General features: G+C 33.1%; 1 protein-coding gene across 1 annotated transcript; it reads right to left on the bottom strand.

Moving 5' to 3' along the window:
- Positions 1 to 490: 490 nt before the first annotated feature.
- Positions 491 to 23,357, bottom strand: LOC147067022 (uncharacterized). The gene is made up of 12 exons (XM_085953702.1): positions 23,087 to 23,357; positions 18,766 to 19,865; positions 15,223 to 15,340; positions 13,095 to 13,298; positions 12,354 to 12,840; positions 11,613 to 11,721; positions 9,737 to 9,898; positions 8,521 to 8,643; positions 7,375 to 7,446; positions 5,856 to 6,005; positions 4,350 to 4,542; positions 491 to 2,398 (listed from the first exon to the last, which is right to left on the bottom strand). The coding sequence occupies exons 1-12, from the start codon at positions 23,240 to 23,242 to the stop codon at positions 1,595 to 1,597; spliced, it is 3,678 nt and encodes a 1,225-aa protein (XP_085809828.1). The 5' UTR covers positions 23,243 to 23,357; the 3' UTR covers positions 491 to 1,594.
- Positions 23,358 to 23,360: the final 3 nt, after the last annotated feature.

Below are 23,360 nucleotides of genomic sequence, written 5' to 3' on the forward strand. Positions count from 1 at the left end.
TTAAAATGGTATTAAACAAAAATTACAAAAAAATATTTAAGTTTTTCCAAATTTCCCATTTTCCCAACAATTTCCATACATTTTCTCCGGAAAAAAATATTATATTAGATAACTTTCAAGAATTTTATTTATTTTAACATGAAAAGTGAAACTATGCGTCCTGAATTACCAGGATTTCCATACAAATTTCAGTTAGAACCTTGTAGTAAAGGCGATTTGTTTGAGTTTCAGGTGGACAATGTTCTAACTGAATTTATGATATATAAAATTAACCATTAACAACTAGTTTTAACGTAGTTTTATTGATAGGTACAACATAGCAGTACCATAATTGATATATTCAATCAAAAAAATAATTGAAAACATTCACAATTAACAAAATACAAGCGTTCAAAACTTCAACAGCCCATAACTTTTTTGCTGCAGTTGTTCACTTAGAACTCTGTAGTTCTCGGGTCGCGAGGTTTTACTGTAATATTTTTTTTTTTTTGACCATGTCCGATTCTAAGAAGATCATAATATGGCCCTCCACACTTTTTTTCGAGAAATGGATGTTAGCCACTTGCTCAACCTACTAGGTCCGTACTCTGACTCTAAACACACCTTGAAAAACAATGTGTTTTTGGCAGACCCAGGATTCAAACCTGGGATCCATGATATTATAAGCCGACGCGTTAGCTGCTCAGTCATCAGAGCTATTCTTTATTTGCAAAATGATTTAGTTATTTTATAATAAAGTATGCCAATGACAGGAACTATGACATGGTATGCTGTAGTTATTTGACCACAATATATGAAGTCAATAACAATAGTTTAAAAAAGTGTTTAGAAGTGTGCAAAAGGTATCTTGCCTAAAGAGAAATTATTTTTTATTAGTTTAAAAGCAGTCAATTAGCATTAATGTTAATTTTTGCTTTTCAACTCGGACGTGACACTGTCTTTTTGTTACACATCGGCTGAATTTACTCTACTGACAATTTTAGTGTATCATGTGTAAAAAAGTTGCACCTCAATAGTAATAATCAATTTAGCAAAAAAAAAAAAATTTGCTCGGATATTATAATTGAGCCCATATCTGAAAAAATTGTTTTCGGCAAATCATTTTAATTAACTTATGTACCATGTATTTGTCTACATACCACCCAAAAATGACTATTTAATCTCGACAACAGATTGCATTAGAAGTCAGTGTGGTGAGCCGCAGCATGTATCACATGATTTTTAAACTGGTGCATCATGTTTAATTGGAATTATCTCAAAACGAAGAATTCAGGATAATGCTACTTTTCTGGAGGTACCCAATTATTATATAAGGAAATGCAACAGTGTCTGCCTTCTGGTAAACAGTGATGCTATCAATGCGTTGTATGGCAGCTAATAAAAATACCATTGTGACCAATAAAGTAAATGATAGTGTGATTCATCTCAGATATGGGGACTTCTGATTAAAAATTACATAAATATCTTGTTTCAAGTGGTTTATTCAAAAATAAATTAATAAACATCAACACGCGTACGCGTATGTGTATGTTCAAATGTGATTACCTACATAATTTAATTTTGAAATGAATGAATGGTTAACCATGGCAGAATTTTACTCCATATTAGATATATTGTTTTCATTATCACTGTCGTCAGCCTGCTCATACTGAATGGCATATTCATGTGCGCCGTCCATGTCGATGATGACGTCTCCGTGCTGTCCGTCGATGTGTCCGCTCACGTCCACGATCACCACATTCACTCCTTCTTCCAAGTCTTGCTCCGACATTTCCCCGTCCATATCCAAATTCTCGTCATTGAGAGACATTTCATTCCCATTGTCTCCGCCGTCATTATCAACGGATTCCAATGACATCTCCACTACGTTGTCACAGTCGTCATCATCTTGCAACGTAAGTTCATTCACGTTTTCATCATTGTCGATTTCGTTCAGCGACATGTGACGAATATAATTACTGTTATTGCCAATATTGAGTGACATTTGAGGTGTATCAGTTTTATTCCGACTGCGGATTATGTCATGCAATAACACATGACGTACTTGGCTACTGTTTTCTAAATTATTAACATCTTCAAATGTCAATTGATCACTATTACTTTGAAAACTATGAACTTTTTCTAATATTTCATCATCGCCATGCGACACTTCTTCTCTCTTGCAATGATCTTCAATTGCTATCCTGTCATTAAGGTCTGGGTTACCGTCTTCCGCAGTCGCAAATTCAGATTTAACAATGACAGTATTGTCATCAACATGTTGTTTTTTGATAATGTCATCAGGATCGAGTTCCAAAAGTTCACCGTCAACGTCTTGTCCGCAGAGCTTCTTGTGCATCTTTTCTTCGGCCAGTCTTTTGGCCCTCTGCTGCTCCCAGTGATTTCTCCGGAGATGTTTCTAAACAAAAAAAATGTAATCATAAATTTTACATTCATAATTAAAAATTGAAATTCAACACCGAGATAATTGAAACAAGAATACATTTTGAAAAAACCTCAGAAACATAGTCATTAGAAAAAATCTTACAAAATTCATCTATGACTCATAGCCATTATTTCTAATGAATACATTCTCCGAGATGTTTTCAAATTCTACCAATAGAAGGGTAATCAGCTTTATGATTATTTTATAATTTATATACACACAAGATTTTAGATTAGATTCTTGTTGTGTAAATGGTTTTAAATCTTAATTTGTTCAAAGATTAGTAGCACGACTCAACCTATTTAAGGATGTTCTGTCAAAGAGGCTATACTCCGAAACCCTATTTCGTCATTTCATTTCTAACAGTATAATATCTGTAAATCTCAGCATGTTACCGGCAATGCAGAATTTGTTTTTAATAGGATGATGTATGCCGCAAGCGCGTTTACATGCTCTACAATTTCGTGTGTGCAAGACTGGCTATGCAAAATGCACAAGTGTACACACCATACTTCACACTCATAATATTAGCCCCTTGTTGACTGTTTTAAATAATTTAATATACAGTGGAACCCCGATCTATCGTTCACGCATAAATTGTTTGCCCGCATGGATCGTTCATTATTGAAAGTCCCGCCAAACACCCATAAGAATAATGTTAAATAATCCCGCATTAACCGTTCCCCGATTTATCGTTTTTCTCGATCTGTCATCTAAATATTATGGTCCCGTCACAAATATTATCCCAATTGACCGTTTTTGTTGAATATTTTTCATTTCGCTTTCGTAGAATTGTTTATGATACATACAGGTCTTTCAGTTGCGTCGCTTTGTTTGCACAGGTCGGTCAGCGCTCAGTCTTGCCAGATCTTTCAGGCTCGCCTCGCATCTCGTATCACGAATTTTTATAAGTCGCAACTAAAATGCCCCCCATGAAGAAAACTAGAACTCTAGCTGAAAAACTGAAAATAAATCAGGACGTCGAAAAAAATCCAGGAGATATATACATATGTATCCCGCAATTATCGTTTTTTCTTTAGGGTCCCTCGAAAACCATAAAATCGGGGTTTCACTGTATAGTACACACACTGCCATCTCCTGAAATCATGGTGAAGTACTAAAGCAAAATATTTTTGCCTTTATGAAATACTTTTAATATGTTTCAAAAAAGATATGTTTACATATAAATTTGCAGCCAGATGGATACCGCTATGTTACTACCTCCAGGCATTTAACCCATTGCAGACAGATTAAATTTTTCAGGATCATTTAAAAAGGCACACTGTTTACTAAAATTGATATAACTCATGTATTATTCATTCAATTCAAATAAATCTTTTAAATATTTGTAGGTTTTGAATTTTTTTATTAAGTATTTACATTTTAAGTAAACTTTGCGTATAAGTGGAATGAAAAAAACATGTCAAATATAGTTTTTTGGTTTTTTTTAGCCTTTTTTTATACAAAATGACAGAGATAAAAAGTCTATGATAAAAGTAAATAATAAAAGGAAGATATACTAAAACTGGAGCTAAATATAATACTCTTCAAGATATTTAGAAGATGGAGGGCCATTTTATGTTTATTACTGTCTCTAACACCTCATACCTAGCGAACTGATCATTATTTTGACAAATTTAAATAAAAATAGATTTTATAAATCAAATATTTCTTAAAAAATATATTGGACCGTATATAACTAACATCATAAAATGATAGCTACATATATTATTAAGAAATTTCAACTTTAAAAAAAATCAAAATATGATTAAAAAAAATTATTTTCATCATGTCCTGCACCCTGTAACACCGGCGCCAAATTGGCGCCGATAGGGCGCGATGGGTTAATGGGTTAATAAGGCTACAATACGTATTTGAATTGTGTTCAGTACAAAGTGTAATATGTATGTAACAAAATACTTACAGTAAGAGAACACTTGGCGGTGTATTTGTTTGGACAGTGAGGGCAGCGGTGTGGCTTGATCCCCGTATGCACCCACATATGTTGCGACACATGTGAGCTCTGCAGGAAGCCCTGCCCACAGATACTGCACAGATGGTCCCTGCGGCCCGCGTGAGACTTCATGTGCTTGCGGAGATGATCCGACGAAGCAAACCTGAATACAAATAAAATTACGGTACCTTTCAAACATATCTGAAACCATTCGTATTGTCGGCCCATTGGTATGAGACGGTGTGCAGCCAACGATGTTATATAACACCGTTGTGCAGCTTACTTCAAGGTAGTTAAAGCGAACAGTGGACTGGAGACCAGACAAAATTATCTCGTCATAAATTATACTAATGGTTTTATAAATGCGTTTAAAAATTAATAAATGTAAAAAATCTTAACACCACTGCACATTCATGTACCGAAATATGACTATATTCTAAAACATTAGAGCGAGAGGTTTAAAAGAATACTATTTTATATAATAAAAATACTTTATGCAGTCATCAAATGTTTAAAATAAATATAAAGGATAATAAGGCTTCAAAATTATATAAATAGATTATCTACAACGTTTAAGGAATGTCCAGGATCATGGTTTGAAAATGCAATAAAAGCTCCATTTTGACCTACCCCGAGCATGTCCCCCCTTAATGAATTTTAAAAAACTAACCAACACCATATTCTGTAATAATATGTATTCTTAATTCAACGAAAACAAATAAGTGTGACTGAAAAGGTGTGCACTATTTTTGTTGGATAACACCTTAACCTAGTTTGGTTTAGACAGGGTTTAATTGCCGTCATCTTTATGTTTGTCCGTGATATACAATGACAATATTCTAAGTCTGATATATTTGGCTGCATTTCTATGTATGAATGAGGTATGTCCTTTTACAGGTTTCGTTTGCATTATAACGTTCAATGCTGTAATTAATGTTTTAATTCCGGTACAAATACTGTGTAAACATAACACACACAAGCACAATGTACACACATAATCGTGAGAGTACAATTCGCACCCGGGGAATAATAGTGGCACAAATCCAAATTTGTCATTTTTGAGTTAAGTATGCAGAAATGTTCCAAGATATCATTTCTATCCGCACAAATAGCGGCATAATTCTTAAAAAAATAAAATGGTGGCCTTAAAAGCATTATCATATTATAACATTTTACTTGAACTCAAGCAGAAATAGTGGCACAATGATAATTGTGCCATTGTTATTGCGGATAACATTCAAAATGAGATGACTCAAGTGTGCCGACTTCATGCTATTATAAAGTACATTTAAAAAAAAAACTGATTTAACACACCAAAATAAAATATTCAAACTGCTCTCCTGCAAAAACAAGTTTTTCGAGTTGTGCCAGTATTATTCTCCGGGTGAGAATTAATGAGACTCATTAATTCATATTTTTATTGTAGTGAGGCGCCATATGTTAAAATATGAAAAGATTTAGAATATCTAGACCAACCTTCTTCCGCAGACGACACACAAGTAAGGTTTGATCTCCGAGTGGACAACTCGACTGTGGGCCTTGAGATTTGCAACTGTCAGGAAGCGTCGCGACGGACACTTTGGGCAGACAAACCGCCGTATGTCCGTGTGCGTTTGGAGATGATACCTGATAACAATAATAACTTCCTTACATACATACTATAAATAATTTACTTTAAATACAAACCATCAAAATCTAATAAAAAATATATAATATGGATATATTTTATAATACAGTACACTCTCAGTAATCCGCCGCTCGATTATCTGACAACTACTATAATCCGCCGTTATTTTTACTAGTTGAAAGCACAAAGTCAAGCTCTATAATTCACCAGTATTCAATTGTCAAATTCAGTAGTCCGCCGCGTACAAGTATACAAAACGCAGATGAGACGGGTTTATTTTGGAAACTTATCCTTCGTAAAACGTACGTTCATCGCGAAGAAAGTAATATACCAGGGAGGAAAGTGCTCAAGGACCGTATCACAATTATGCCGTGCTCCAATGCAACCGGGACACACAAATTGAAGCTTTTGGTCATAGGGAAAGCCAGGAATCCTAAGCCATTCAAGAATATCTGCCTCACTGAACAACTGGTTGTGTCAAGTGATTTACTGTTTAATATTTAGTTGATAAACTAAGTTTATAAATATGTATAACTTAGTAAAAACTTGATTTTGATTATAAATAAAACCGTAATTTGCTAGTACAAATTTCTCAAAAAAAAAAAAAATTTTACGAAATACCAATTTTAATTTTTACCATATTTTGTGTTAACGCTTAATCCGCCACTTTCACTTGGACACTTGTCTGGTTTTTGGGGTGGCGGATTACTGAGAGAGTACTGTATTATGTAATTATCTATAGCTAGCAAAATATTTTAAGAGTTACATTCCTTCTCCATTAAACTCTAAACACTAAATGCCTGAATAATGGCTGTTAAGTATTTAGTGATTAGTGACATTCTATGCATCTCAGCCTTAATGACTTAAAGTAACTGATAAATTAAAAAGATACAAACGAATGCCGAAATGTCCAATTTGACTTTTATGTTTATCACAAACAAAGGTTGATTGGCTAATAGAAATGATCATACAGCTCTAATGATTCAATTGAACATACAATATGATGGAAAAAGAAACTAATGTTAAAACCAACCATTTATGCCTGAAACACAAAAATGTTGTTTACTAAAAAAACATTTATTTGCAGACATATCGGTATTGGAGAAGAAGCCCAAAACCATACCTTATGCGCTTGGAGGGACATAATATTTAGCAACCACATTTCTGCTCTGTTGAATATTTTACCAGTTGACAAACAATGTTTTTACTTGACAGGTCTTTTGTTCTCGATCAAACTTACATTGATAAAACAACAGACTTTACCAGACGTGACACTTGCGACGCATTGGCTTTATAGCCTGCCACTCATCCATCACTGATTCATATGTTGACAAACAAATTTATATAAAGCAGAAATTTCTAACTGACCTCCAGCCTGCAGCTGTTGTCAACCTTTTTCCACATGTCGGACACACCAATTTATCAGCCGCTTCTGTATCTCTGAAAAATAAAATATCATTTACTTTAGTTTGTTTATAAATGGTGCGAGCACGTTAGAGAAGATATTATTTTAACAGTAGTGCCATCAAATTTATACTAACAATTTACCTACCACAAAAATTACACAAACTAAGTGGCTAATGTTTGATAAAATTTCGATCGCTAAATTAAAAATTATATAACATTTGAACCTACACTATATACAGTAGGCTCCCGATTATCAGGGGCTAATGGTGGGGAAAGACGGCACGGATAAACGAAAAACACGAATAATCCAAACTATGGTTTTTTTCTTTTTAAAATACTACCATATTGTTATAAGTACATTTCTAAAGCAGACAATTATTTTAACATGTTTAATACTCATTATTTATTAAGAAAATTGTGAATCTGTGATCGAAAAATCTGTGATTTTGGTTTGTTTGCAGGAATCTTTCTAATATCAGATCGAATTTTCGAGCGAGGTTCATGTTAACAAAAGGGAGCGATTTTTTTACAATTAAATTCATGCACGGATAATCCGCACATGGATAATCGGGAGTTTACTGTACATATTATAATTCAATCGAACTTTCAAAAACAATTTAGTTAATTTAATTAGTAACCCTAATCAGGTGATGAAAAAAAAACCCAGATGTTTCAAAACAAATACTTATTAATTCGAAGAAAATACATTTTTATGGTTACATATTTTATTTTTTTCGACTATGTCCGATCCTAATAAGATCATATAGGCCTCCATAGAGTGAAGTGCTTCATCATTGAATGCGGATTTCTATAAAAATACGAAAAATTGCTAAAAATACACAAAACTTCCTTGATTTTACTTTGCGGAACCCTGAGGTTCCATTGGCGATACCATTTAGGGAACACTACCCTTAACCTTAGTGATAGGTATAGGAGCCCACCAAACATTCTGACCTGGGGACCCGCTTCAGGATACGGGAGCCATGTGTAAGACTATACATGTTTGAACCTTTTTTCATGCAGAAACAGTTATTTTTTACTTATTTATGTCACTCAAACTTCTTTAATCCTAGGCCCATCACCTAGTGATGATATCCATTAATTTACCTGCATTGTTTCAGATGAGCGTTTAAAGAATGTTTATCCTTAGTATCGATACCACAACGAGGACACGGGCAGCCGAACGCGTGACGACTTGAATGCTTCTCCAGATTAACCAATCTCTGAAAGCTAAAAATTCAATAAACACATTATAATGTAGGTAATTATATTTTTTTAAATATATAGTATAACCTTGTTTTTACGTGCCCGGAATTCACGTTTTCCCGGCAATTGCGTGTATTTTTTTCAGTCCCGATGTATTTCAGTACATTTAATACCCGCATTTACATTTTTCTTTCCCGCAATTTACGTCGGAAATATTCAAAATATGCAAGTTACGCGCACTTGACAATGATTGGGTCGTGACATTCGAACGATTTTTCAATAAAAATTAAAGAAACTTAAAATTTAAATGTTCTTTTTTTCAATACCCCCCTTTTACATTTTCCCTCCAATTAGGTTTTTTTTCTTCAGTCCCTTAAAAAACGTAAAATAGGGGTTATACTGTATAAAATATAAATGATTGTTACCATTAACTCACTGACCGCTGACGGCACAGCTGTTGTGCCCTCATTAGGGGGCCAATAGATATATAATTAACATGTTATTTAAATGTGGTAATTAAATAGTAAGTAAATGCTCCGCAGCGAAACGGTTAAATTGTGGTAATTAGGTTAGGTATAGTATATTATCACACCATTAGTGTAAAATCATAGTGCAAATGACATAGAGAAACCAAGGTAATAAATAACAACTAAATAATCCCATTGTGATACATTCTACTCGCGGTGGGTGCAATGGAATAATTGTAAACCAACCCCAAATTTCGAAATTCAAAAAAAAATAAACTACACAATATTACGGGGTTTGTAAATTTTTCTATTGTACAAGATACAAATTATGATGAATTTTTTAATCGATTATGTGTTTATTACAAGAATCTTAAACGGAAGTAAATAGTTTTGATAATAGATACTAAAGGTATCCAATAAAAATTTAATTTTTGATAAAGATGAGAATTACAAGTTTTACTAAATAAATACGGATAAGGATGATGTTGATTTTCTTATGGTCCAGGCTGAAGCACAATCCATGACAGTAATAATTCATGTATCTTCCGCATATTTTAACATAATACACCGTCTGTCTGCGTAGTGCTCACCAAATTATAAGCTATCGGTAAAAAAAAAGGTGGTTCGGTGCAAGAATATAAATTGCTTACGTTTTGCCGCAGATTTTACAGGTATACGGTGCTTCGGCATCACCTGTCAGTTTGATGTTGCCGTCTGTGGAATTTTTATTCAAATTTTTCAAAATTCTAGTTCTTTCGCCTTTTGGCTTAGCCACTTTTGATTTTCCCAGTACTGAGGATTCAACAGCAAACCTGAAAAGGAAAACGAAAAATAGAAAACAAGTCATCAAGCACAAAATACCATCAATAAAAAAAAATCTTCTGGTATTGGTTCACATGGTGATAAACTGACTTATTCACCGTTTCCAAATTTTTCTGTCGCATTACCACAATGGGCGAGCAGTTACCAGATCTGGGAAATTCAAATGTTGTTTTTCAATGTGTGATTGGACCAGAGTATGGACCTATTAGGTTGATCAAGTGGCTAACATCCATTTTCAATAAAAACTAAAATCTATTAATACAACCTCCACTTTGTGGATCGTGTGCTCATATGATATTCTTAAGATCGGAGATGGTTAAAAAAAAATTAAAAAAAACACGTAATTAATGTTTTTACACAATAACTGCCATAAACAAAGATGTTGAAGAAACCCTTCTGCCGGATGAAGCCTTCTGTGTGTTCTTTATAAAAATCGCTGAAGTTTCCCGATTCCGATTCCAGTTTGTCATAACCGCTTTCTTTATATGTAACGTCAAAAAACTCTCGTCACAGTAAACAAGGGCGTGTCCAGAAATTTGTAAGTATGCAGTTGGCCGTATCACAGTTCACCGTGACCTGATGTATGGGAAATAAATGGCCGTATAGTATTGAGAATAAATTCATTTCTAAATAAAACACTTAAAAATACGTAATATAAATCACCGGAATACAGGGGAAAGACAGAAGAAAATACGTAGATAAGTAAATTAAAAAGACAATCAATCATATTGTATAATGTGAGGTGTCTAGAAATAAAATCGGCAGTTTTTTAAAATTGATAAAAACAAAAATGGAATTGTTCACCAGCTGCCACCAGAATAGTGCCGTTATTGTTTCCAGACCACTCATATATTTATATAAAATTCTGGATGATTCAAAATAAGGTTAGCAAATAGGTGCTCGTAAATATCAAGTCGTACTTATAAAAATTTATTGAATCTAATACAATTGGAACATTATTGTCTACAATGTTCCACGAACAATGCATCATTTTTTATCTCGATGCTATACGGCCATCACTTTCTGGTACGATAGCTCACTGAGCTCACGGTGAATTATGATACTTATAATTTATATGTAACCGACATGTGGACCTTTTTTGTTTCACTTTCAAATATCATCGTTGCGCCTTCAAAATTGGCTGTGTATTTTTGAAAACTTTACGGGAGAGGCTAAAAACAATGCGAATTACAATGCCTGTCGCCTACAACATCGAAATATTTTTTAAAGCAATTCCTAAATACATTTTATCATAATCATTATATTTTTTCCTTGGTATAGAAGGAATTATTATAAAATTTTTGGCACAAAAATCCAGTTCTGGGGAATTTAAGCACATAGCCGATTTTGAAGGCGCAACGACGATATGTATTTAGGCTCAATCTCTATAGAAGAAAGTTGCATTTGACATCTTTGGCCATAAACAATATTTTTCAAAAATAAAACAATAAAGAACAGGGCTTCGTACTTTGTTCTTTGTACTTCATTTTTTGAACAACAAGAAGAATATTTTTATTTATTATGGTTTGGTTGAGTCAGGGTTTAATTAAATTATAAAAACTAACCAAAACCATCTGCAATTTGTATTCTTAGTCTAATGAAAACAAATAAGTATAACTGACAAAGTTTAGTGTGCACTATTTATATAGTAGCTCAATAGTCTACGTCCACCCTTCGCCACTGAAATATATTATACATACATACCTCATTCCATGGTGCAGTTGTAGATGTTTCCTCAGGAATTGCGTCTTGGGGAAACCCAATCCACAAGATTTACAATTGAAGGTAGATGCTTTCGTTCCCATTCCAAGTTCTGGAATAAATATTCTTTATTATCAAAATGACAAGATGATAGAAATTAAGTTTAAACCAAATTTTATAGTGATGATGCTATTTTGCACATTGATATATGGATAATGTTAATTTATCATTTGATTTACAATTAATTTTCATTACTTTCAATTCAAAATGTTCTCACATTTCTGCCTTCTTAAAGAAAAAATTAATTAATAAAGATGAGCACCTTCCAGAAAAAATCTTCAGTCATCACATCTTCAAAATTTTTATAATAAGTAGGTACCTATATTGATTTATAGAAAAGGGTTTTCTTCAATATTATTGATGAGACCCTTTTTCTAACGGAGAAAAATCGACAATGATATCAAAAGTATAAGGCCATTTTCTGAGGCTATAATAATAATATATACGTTGTTTAGATCTTCGACAAAAAACTTTTTCAATTTACCTGGAAGCATAAACAATAGTGAATTTGTCTATCAAAAAAAACAATAGACAACTAGTGAAAAATGCTAGATCTGACAAGAAAAATGCCAAGTTAGCAATGCTGAATTCAGGAGTGTAAACATATTATATTAGATAGGTACATCAAAACAATCTATCAATGAGATATGTATGTATGACTTTAACTATAAAAGATTTTCAAACCTAGATCTTTGGCATTCAAATCAGGCTCAGGTTTAGAATTTTCATGGATACTATCTCCTTTTGAATCAAGATACGTGACCTTTCCAGTGGTTGGATCAATGCATATATTTACTCTTCCAACGATTTTATCTGTAACATCGTTGTTTTCATCCTCTTCTACTACGGATTCCATGTTATCGGTAAATGTTTTTATCTCATTATCATTCAAAGATTCCTCATTAGTTTCTTCATTCACTTCGATACTAGTGCTGCATTCATTACTTGGCAGGGTTTCTTCCCAGGATATGTTGTGCAAATACTGTGGGGTGACTTTTGATTCTGGCCAGGCTATACTTTTCTTGCCTTGGTTAAAGTTTTCAGAGTGTTTTGTAAGTAACCGTTCGCTGTCAGCCTGGCCTGTAATAACTGAATCGTCTTCTACGAAATATGTAATAATATAGTTACCCGCCAACTTCGGAGATGACACATTTTTTTCCACAACGGAAATCTGTATAAAAAACACATTTAAATATAACTATTGCATTAAAAAAGATTTTCATGGTATCTACATACTCAAACATTAACGACTGACTGCATCAGTGGCAAAGAATCAATACTAGGCTATTATTTAAAGCCTACCTTCTTAAGAAAGATAAATTTTAATTGCCTGTTAATAACTTCATTATTTTATCTTCTACAAAAATAATCTAATTTGCCAACGACATCTGTTTGTGGATATGTATTATAAGCTCTATTACTCACTTCTTCAATTTCGCTAATATCTGGCGCGTTGTCTACTATTACATTGTCTGTTGCAATGTCTGTTACAATGTCTGGATGTGCGTTCTGCATATGTCGTGACATTTCTACCATCCCAATGTAACCAAATTCAACCGTGTCGCAGTGGCCACACAAAAGAACACTTTGCGACAATCCATGATTTGCCCTCTGATGACGCATCAATACCTGAGAAGAACCAAAAGTACATGTTTATCATAATTATTACTCATTGTACGGAGGTAAACATCATTAAGTGTAATGTTAAATAATTTCACATAACGAGTTTAACCTCTGATATGAGGATACATATTAACATTTTTTAACATTCTCACACATTGTAACAATCAATTTTCATAAAATTTATATGAGTATATTATTTCAAAAGATGTGTAAGTATACGTGTGGAAGCCATATTAGAGGTAGGGCAGGAGGGACGATTTCAGGTGCCTCAATTTTCAACTCTATTAAAAATGCATAACATGTTCTCAGTAATATAATAATCTCATTGTTTTACAAATATCGATTAAAGCATGGTGTTAATTACTGCACGTTGAATTTTTTTACCATATCTTCGAGTGTAGAAAAAGAAGGAAGATAATTCAGTGTAAAGGAAGGATATATTCTACCATTGCAGCCACAACGAAACCATTTTGGAATGGAGTCAGTGTCATTTGATAGTAACAATATCGACACCTAAATGGGTCGGCTAAACTGCCAGAAGAATTTTACACTATTCTACCTAATGAAAACAATAAACAACTTTCTATGATCAACAATGAGACAAAATAGGCCAGCGAAATTGTACATACATACTTTCAATTATTCCGAAATAATCACTAAATTTGCTGGCGCGAAATCGTGAAATGCTATTAATAAATAATTTTTAATATTAAATATCATGAACAAAATATAGCATTATATATTATGTTCCTTATGCTGTGATTAAATTATGATGTACGCCGCGTACTGTCACATGCTGTCACAGTAAGCTACCGCTACGGAAAAAAGTGTGTAATATCATTTTTCTTGGTGTTTAAAATGTTATCAGACCGATGCTCCCATACCGTAGCACATTTTGAACCTTTAAACGAACATTGTCAGTTAGAAAAATCTGCCAAAATCACCAGAACAACAATGAGGTCACCTGCGCCGCACTGCATCGACACCCGCAAGACTCAATGAATGTTTTTTATCATTTTCTACATGCATACACATTTTCGACTCATGTCAAAATCAGCACTATCTATTTTCTATAAGAATGTTGTCTATTATCTATGGTCTGCAGGTTGGGTTCTGTTCAAAATATTATCTACGGATGCAATAGCGCAACTAATTTTAACGTACGCACACATAAAAACTGTTAAAATTAATTGAAATTAGCATGAATAATGAATAATAATTCAAAATACTAATAAATACATTAGAGTTGGCACTCTCCATCATTGAATTTATAGAGATAGTGATCGTTCAAAATATTCTGCAGAAAGACGGAACCATAGACTAAATTTGTCGCCGTGACAGCATAACAGTACATCATTATGTATTCGAACCTTTATAGTCTTGAATTTTGCAATGGGGGCCTCTAAAATACCGATTGCTGTGGACCTCGTAATTTCTCTGTATGACCCTGTATAATAATATGTATGTCACAAATAATACATCAATATTGATCTAACTTTAATTGTCAACTTCAACAATAAAATACCTACTGAGAATTTTGCGACATTTATGGATGACCCCACAATATATTATGTTTGTAATCAACCGAAAAGTGAAAATGTTATTTTTGACCCATGTTGTTTTCAATATGTGTAGGGTAGGTGTACTCCGAGGTTTTACAAAATATTTCAAGGGTTCTTTCAATTAAAATGGAATGAAAAACACCGTGCAAGAACCACAGAACTGATTAATAAGACATAAATGTACAATGACAAAATTTAATGTATGCAATATTATTATCATATTGATAATTATTGAAAATAACATCTTCATTATCCCATATTTCTCCACACTCGAGATTTAAAACTTGTTACACCCTCATCCAAAAGGCACCCAATTCCCATTATATTTATGTTCCCTGGCTAGAACACATTTTATGCTAAAACATTACCTTCTTAGCTGAGAAAGATTTGGCACAGTAGGCGCATGAATACGGTCTCGCCTGATCGGAATGTTCCACAACGTGTTCCAGCAAATCCGACTCTCTCGCAAATACCTTGCAACAATAACTAGAAACAATTGTAAATTATTAATCAACAATACATTGTGTAGAAATTTAACCACCAACAAACGTAGAGTTTACAAATGAGGCGTAGAGTTACAAAACCCGCTCTGGGCGATTTTTCAAAAAAAATAGTTTTGAATGTACGCAGGAGCTCTTTCGTAAGATCTATCTTCTGTTCTAGGTGAGAGTTTTAAATTCCTCTGTTTCTTCAAAAAATCAAAATAGATATCGAGGTGACTGACTAAACCCGCTCTGAAAATAAATTTGTTCTGGTAAAACCCTCTGCGTAACCGGCCAATCAGACGCCGCGATTTAAATAATGACTCTTTGGGAATGCTTTAATCTCCGTACAAACCGTCAACACGATAAGTGAGAAAGGTCGTAATTTTGCTCCGACTATTTTACTATCTTTTATTTTAAATAGTGAATATTTCCATAGTTAGTATGACGGAATCTCAACTAGGACAATCAAGGAAGCGTTTGAGAAATTCATCTGCGTGGAAATGTAACCTGTTCCGTCAAGAAACATATTTAAAAATTGACTGTATTTTGCTGTATTGTTATGAATAATCCAGTGGTATCTCTTATTATTTTGTAGTTTCAGTTTTTTTTTTGTTGTCATTTATATTAAATATTCTGTGTGTTATAATAAACTATCATAAGAATCTCAAGTACACGTTTTCAACATTATTTGATTTGACGTGTCAAAAATATAATTAAAGGAAAACTATTATCTGTCGGGGAGATGCTTTTTGTTTGATAATTTTTACTATACAAATGATAGATTTGGTAGGTAGGTTATGTTACGTTATGTTATTTTTTTCATCTCCCCTGCCAAAAAAGATATTCCTTATCATTATCTACACGGGACAAGTTGTTTTCGTAATAAAATTGTATCATTCGTTAACGGCCCACGTGCTCGGTGTAGGTCAAAATTGAGTTTTTATTGTATTTTCAAACCATGATCCTGGACACTCCTTAAACGTTGTAGATAATCTATTTATATAATTTTGAAGCCTTATTATCCTTTATATTTATTTTAAACATTTGATGACTGCATAAAGTATTTTTGTTACATAAAATAGTATTCTTTTAACCCTTTATAGGACAACTTTTTTTTTTAAAGATATGTGCTTAATTATTTTTTTTATGTATTCTATATTCATTTTTATGAACAGAAAAAATATATATTTTTTTGAAATGTATATAGTTTTTTCGTAATTATCGATTTCCCAGCGTCAGTTTTCTGACAGGTGTCCATTTAGGTAAAAAAAATATTTGTTCACAGAATTTTTTTTAATAATTTTTTTTAGGAAAAAAATATAATTTCATTTATTTCTGTAAAAATAATAATTACTTCATTAATTTTATAGAAGTTTCTCAAAATAATAAACATTTCTAAGGCCTTGTTGGCCTTTTCTTTTGTTCAGATAATTGATATGGCATAAAACACGGTATGCAAAGGGATACTTTGCAATTTGTTACTGAGCTACGTATCACTTTCAGCGTAGTGCTGCAATAACCACATCTACGAAGTGTACATTTTTCTGGATAATGATTTGAATTGATATTGTCAGGAAATGGAGGTCGACCAACCCTTTTTCGTGAAGTAAAAGATCCTATCAGCTGATCAGCCAACTTGTTTCTAAAGTGAAGATGTGTATTAGGTTTTTTTTTCATTATCCAACACACATTGGTATTCTGTAATTCCTTCAAATAATCTCAGGAATGCGTCTTTACCCATGTCTTCAAGGTCTTTCGCACTAAAACCTCCGCTTCTCCCATTTTCCATCCTCAGACAATAAAAACAAAATTTTGTTCTGCAATATAGGCTTCTACTTATAAATATAACATTCCATAACTATTTTATTTCATTCTGAGATATGTCTTTCAAAAAACTATTACAGTTTGAATGAAAACAAAAACAATTATTTTTACCCGCGATTTTTATGGAAAACATTTTTTCAATGAATGACACATATCATCAAATAACTCGATAGCGACTAATTATCCACAAAAAATAACTAGTAATTGTGAAAGTTCACTATATTGTTATATGAAATTAGATGTATTGTGGTTTAGAAATTATTTTTAGTGTTTATATTATGTAAATCAAAAAGGATCCAAATTATACAATTTGAGGTTAGATTTTCGACATGCCACTCAATAATTTGATATTATTTTACTATAACACATACAATTTATAGGTGAAATACAAAAAACTATATATTTTTATGTATAGTATAAATGTGCATACTTTGTTTTCAGTAAAAAAAGTCACAATTTTCGAAAAACAAGAACTTAAAAACACTGTTGTTGAAAAACTGGCAGCTATCATGTCGTAAATTAGCCATAAATTGACAAACTATAATTAAAATAGGGAGTAAAATGATATTGACGCGCGTGTTTGAACATGTACCGTTTAAAAAAAAAATTTTAAAAAAATCGGTTAGGTACATGTTCAAACACGCGTGTTAACATAATTTTACTCCCTACTTTAATTATAGTTTGTCAATTTATGGCTACGGCCGTATGTTGTAGCTTAACCACTGGGGAATGCCAAAATAAATGGCTCAAAACTCAAAAAAGTCTCTAGAGTGGGTTTTGTAACTTTACGCCTCAAATAATATGATTTAAAAAAAATTCTTCATTAATCTTTATATTATACTAAAAATATTATTAAAACCGTATTGCTATTACTATTAAATTTTAATACTATTAAATTATTATTATTTTAATAGTATTAAAACCCCTCATAGTTTGATTTTTACTTCATAAATAAAGTGGAAAGAATGACAATAAAACTGAGGGGACTGTTCCTATGTTGATGTTCACACCATGATTACAGCTCCTTCTATGCATTGTCCCGTAGGAAAGCGTGTGATGCTTTACTCAAGGAAAGTGTTACTGCACCAGTCACAGATCGTAAAGTAAATGAACCGTGAACTATATAAATATTTCATATGAAATTAATAACATGAGTTATTCAGTTACAAATTAAATTAATCAAACCGTCATGCCATTTCTGTCAAGTCGATTGTCTTTGATGTTAAATGCCAAATGTGTAGTCATTTTAAGTGCCCAAATGGCATTAAGCGATGTTTAACCTTACACCACCGAACTCAATGACTTAGAAGTAGTGAGAAAAACAAACGGCGTGTTAATTATTATTAGTCTTATTAGAATATCTCAGTTAAAACTAACATCTCTGCATTTGGCCATTAGTCACTAGAGAAGGCATTATGTTTTGATTCAGCTTTTGTTAGCCAATATTTTACGCTGCCATAAATATATAACCATTGCATAATATATTTGTATTCAATATTGAATCTTTAAATTAATAAATCAAACTTTATGATAATATAAAACTGGAGTAGAAAAATAATCATCACACTTATATAAAATTATACATAGTGAACAATAAATTACCTGCAAATATTATTATTATGTGATTTCATATGTAATGCCAAGCTCCTGTTGCTTACAAAAGTTCCATTGCACAGCTTACACACCAAATCAACTTTATTGGTCGGTACTGAAGCTGCGCAGCCATCCTTCCGATGCGCCACCAGGCTGTCGTGGGTGGTGAAGACCATCACGCATTTGGGATTACAACTAAATCCTGTGTCTACGGTAAGATGCGCTTTCTTCTTATGCCTTGTGAGAAGATACCTGTCTTTGTACTCCTTCTTGCAGAGATCGCAAGCAACTTTATCGTGAGGCTGCAACGACGGGAAATGAACTTTCAGGTTGTGCTCGGTCAGCTCTTCTTGCAATGCGAATTCAATGTTGCAAAGCGAGCATTCGACGGCTGTGCCGATCTCTCCGTGAAAACTTTCCAAATGAGTTTTTAAATAACTCGTGGATATAAACTGCTTTGTGCATTTCGGGCACGGGTAAACGAGATTCGGCTGTAAAGAGTTACCCAAACTCAATTTCATGGGTTTGATATTATTATCTTGGTTGAAGAAAGATAACTTCATTTGTGGATCCATAACTGCAGGTATTGGGTTATTCGTACCTCCACTAGGAATTATAATCACAGGATTTGTGTGTAATTTCATATTATTTGACACATTATTGTCATATAATACAATAGGTTTCGATTTGTGGTCAACTGTTGATTTGGGAAGAATTTTGATCTCTTTGTAACATTCTGGCAATGAATTTTTACGAGCTCTAGTAGCTTTTGTTGAATCTCTTAAAAGGCTAATTTGATTTTGTTTCGATGTATTATCTGAATTTTCATTATTAATATACTTACGAAGACTTTTGTACATAAGCATTTTGGGTGATTCATGTTCAATTATAATATTACTTTCCGTATTTCCCATTTCAATTCCCTTTTTAGAAGTATGATTTTCTTCAGTACACTCCGTGTTTGTTATTATAACTCTTGTGGATTTAGAACATATATTTTGAAGAATAGTTTGAGTCTCCAGTGCAATTTTATTAAAATGATAACATTGTATCAAGTGCTGTCGGCATTTCTCACATACATTCATAGGGAGCCTATCATCTTTCGATATCTGTAAATATCAGAACCAATGTAAATTGAGCAATTGCCGAGGATGACAACTATTATTAGGAATATTGTGCTGAATTTAAAACGTATCTACAAAATGAATATACATAATGCTTTCGATGTGTTTAAAAGTACTTTTCATAATGCAGACAATAATTAATGGAAGTGATATTGAAACATTATAAAAATATTTGTTTTGGTACAGTGTAATCAATTAGGTACCTATGTACTATATTATAATTAAAAATTAGGATGCAGAAAACACAGCTTGACATTCTTCACTTAATTTATTTATTTATTTTATTTATTTATTTATTTATTTATAAAAAAGAGTATTACGGCATTACAGCTTTTGGCCAATGCGCCATAATACATAATACATACAAATATATAAAAATATCTTAATTACAAATAACAACTAATATGACAAGAAAGTGGAAAAGACAGCATGTGTAAATATTAAAGAAATATGATAATATATACAATTATAAATTTATCCTATTTAAAACGTCTACAAACATTATATAATTAATAAAAAACAAATCAACCTTTATGGTGCCATCAAATAAGCTAATTGCACGATACACAGCATCATGAAACATAACATCTGTCCTGCGACGAGGTATCTTGAAGACCGTGGAGCTGCGAGTGATATTGGTGGGAACATGAAAATTAATATTTGCCAGTATATGCGGATTGTAAATGAACCCACGAAGAAGTAAAAAGAAATGCTTTAAAAGAACAATCACTCTTCGGGTAGACAGGGATTGCATTGATAGCATACCCAGAAGAAAACGAGTCGGGAAATTCATTTTATTGTCATTATCATAAGGAAAGAACCCGTATGTTCTTAAGTAGAGAAATCTAAGAAATCTATTGTGGACTCGATCCAGCTTAATTGTGTGCATGAACCTATTAGGACTCCAAATAATGCTGGCATATTCAAGAATACTCAACACAAATGATACGTATAATGTACGTAGCACTCGGACGTTCTCGAATGATTTTGAAACCCTCATAACAAAACCAAGCATTTTGCTAGATCTAGTACTGATGTTAAGAATATGCTGATTGAAAGTGAACTTTGTATCATACAATACTCCCAAATCTTTTATCTCCGTTACCCTACTCAATATTATACCAGACAATGTGTATGGGAACAATAAGGTGTGCCTTGAACGATTGAATGAAATAATATTACATTTGGAGGTAGCGAATTCAAGTTTATTTAAGATAGACCATTGCGAGATAGCATCTAGGTCAGACTGCAACATCGCACAGCATAATGGGGTTTCAATAATTCGAAAAAGTTTAAGATCATCTGCGAATAGCAAACAAGAAGAATTGGTTATAACTTTGACAATATCATCAAAAAATATTAAAAACAAAATTGGGCCAAGATTTGAACCTTGAGGAACACCAGAGTTTGTTCTAAAAATCCGCGATTCATTCCCATGGTAATCAACAAATTGACGGCGATTTTTCAAATAAGAAGCAAAAAAACATATTATACTATATGACGCGCCAAATGTACAAAGCTTTTGTAATAAAATATCGTGATCAACATGATCAAATGCCTTGGAAATATCTGTGTACACAGAATCAACTTGAATTGACTTATCCATAGAATTTGAAATAAAATTATTATACACTATAAGATTTGTTACTGTGGACCGCCTAAGTCGAAAACCATGCTGCGAATCGGAGAGGCGAGAGTCTATTTGACGGTTGATGTTTATATGTAATATCGATTCAAATAATTTACATGGAGCCGAAAGAACTGCTATTGGCCTATAGTTAGAGATCTCTGATCTAGATCCCTTTTTATGAAGCGGCCTTAGGCGGGTTATTTTCCATGCATCAGGAAAAGTGCTGGATGCTATGATTAAATTAAATATATGTTTAAGCGGAAAGGATATATGTTCGTAACAGCCCTTAACCACATAAGGTGGCAAGCCATCTGGACCAAATGAACTTTTGGGAGACAAATTTGAAAACCCATATTCCATATCTTTCTCGTCAAAAGCTGAGATTTGAATATCTTGCGTTGCAGACGAAGGACCAGCAGAATCGGGGTCAAGTAGCGGTTCTATTGAGCTATAAAGTGATTCAAAATGCTTAGCAAATGCATCAGATATAACATGGTTCTCTATAGGATCATTATTCAACGTCATCATGGCATTGTCTTTTGTAGTACTACTGGAACTAAGCGAATGAATATATTTCCAAAAACAATTAGGATCTGAGACAATATTTCGACCAATCGACGTTAGATATGATTTGTGAGCCGAAGAGATGTCACACTTCAATGGGTTTCTAAGACAGGAAAATTTACTATAATCTGCAGTCCGTCTATGTTTTTTCCACAGTGCATGATAATATGCCTTTGACCTTAGATTATAAATAATTTCTGGCGTAAACCACTTAGGATATGAGTACTTCGGTAGATGAACGAGCCGGCGAGGGAAACAGGAGTCCAGACTATTATAAAATTTATTATAAAAAATAGCTAATGCCGTGTTTACATCAATTTGTTCATATAAAGAGGTCCAATCTGTAGTACTCAAAGAATTATACAGCGCTAAAAAATTTCCATTTGAAAAATTCCATTGCGGATTATGCCTATTCAGTGGAGGAATCGACGAATCATTTCTGTGCGATACATGCTTAAAAGATAAAATTGTGCAAGTAGAGGGATGATAGACATCTTCAGGAACGAGAGGCTCATCACACGCGCTGACCACCGTGCAACCAACATTAGATAGCACCAAATCAAGCGTCCGACCGAGACTATTTTTCACAGAAGAAAATTGTTTTAAATTAAATAAATTATTAAAGCTGGTATAATCAGATTCAATTATACCAGCGGAATACAAATTAAAATCTCCCAAAATAATTAGTTTTTTGTTGGGCAGTACCAAATTTTCTATTATGTGAAAAAAATCACTGTATGTAGTCGCTGAGCTGCCGGGAGGGAAGTATACAGCGGCCAAGTACAGTGAACAAAAGTTAAAATTAACTTTGTGTTTAATGTTATGCATTAAAGGACCTAATACTACTAATACACAATTTCTTTAAAATACAATACGCAATAACATTCTGAATAGTTTCGGAAATTTTAGCGGCAAATTCAATTACTTATTTTGAAAATTTAAAAGGCGGGAAAGCAGATGGTAATTTTAATTGAAGAAAATCAGATAGATATAACAAAAATAAATTGCCTACCACCGTTTCCGTACAGACTGAAACGAGATCTTTTAACGTTGTCATTTTGTCCCCTATTCTTTCGAGCGCAAACAAATCGAATACGGCTTCGTGTTTTGAAGCACATGTCCTGCAAACATCTTCAAACGATATTGGTTCCTCGTTTTCCTTCACCATTTTCCAAGAGTTCGGTTCACTATCGACTATCGAAAAGAACAACGCGATTTGACAGTCACAACACAAATAGGTAAACGAAAAATCCAGCTCGCCATCGGTGTTTTGACACACCCGTAGA

This window comes from Rhyacophila brunnea, unplaced genomic scaffold, assembly GCF_057557595.1.
Source record: "Rhyacophila brunnea isolate RB1 unplaced genomic scaffold, BYU_Rbru_1.0 scaffold_4, whole genome shotgun sequence".
Classification (NCBI taxonomy): domain Eukaryota; kingdom Metazoa; phylum Arthropoda; class Insecta; order Trichoptera; family Rhyacophilidae; genus Rhyacophila; species Rhyacophila brunnea.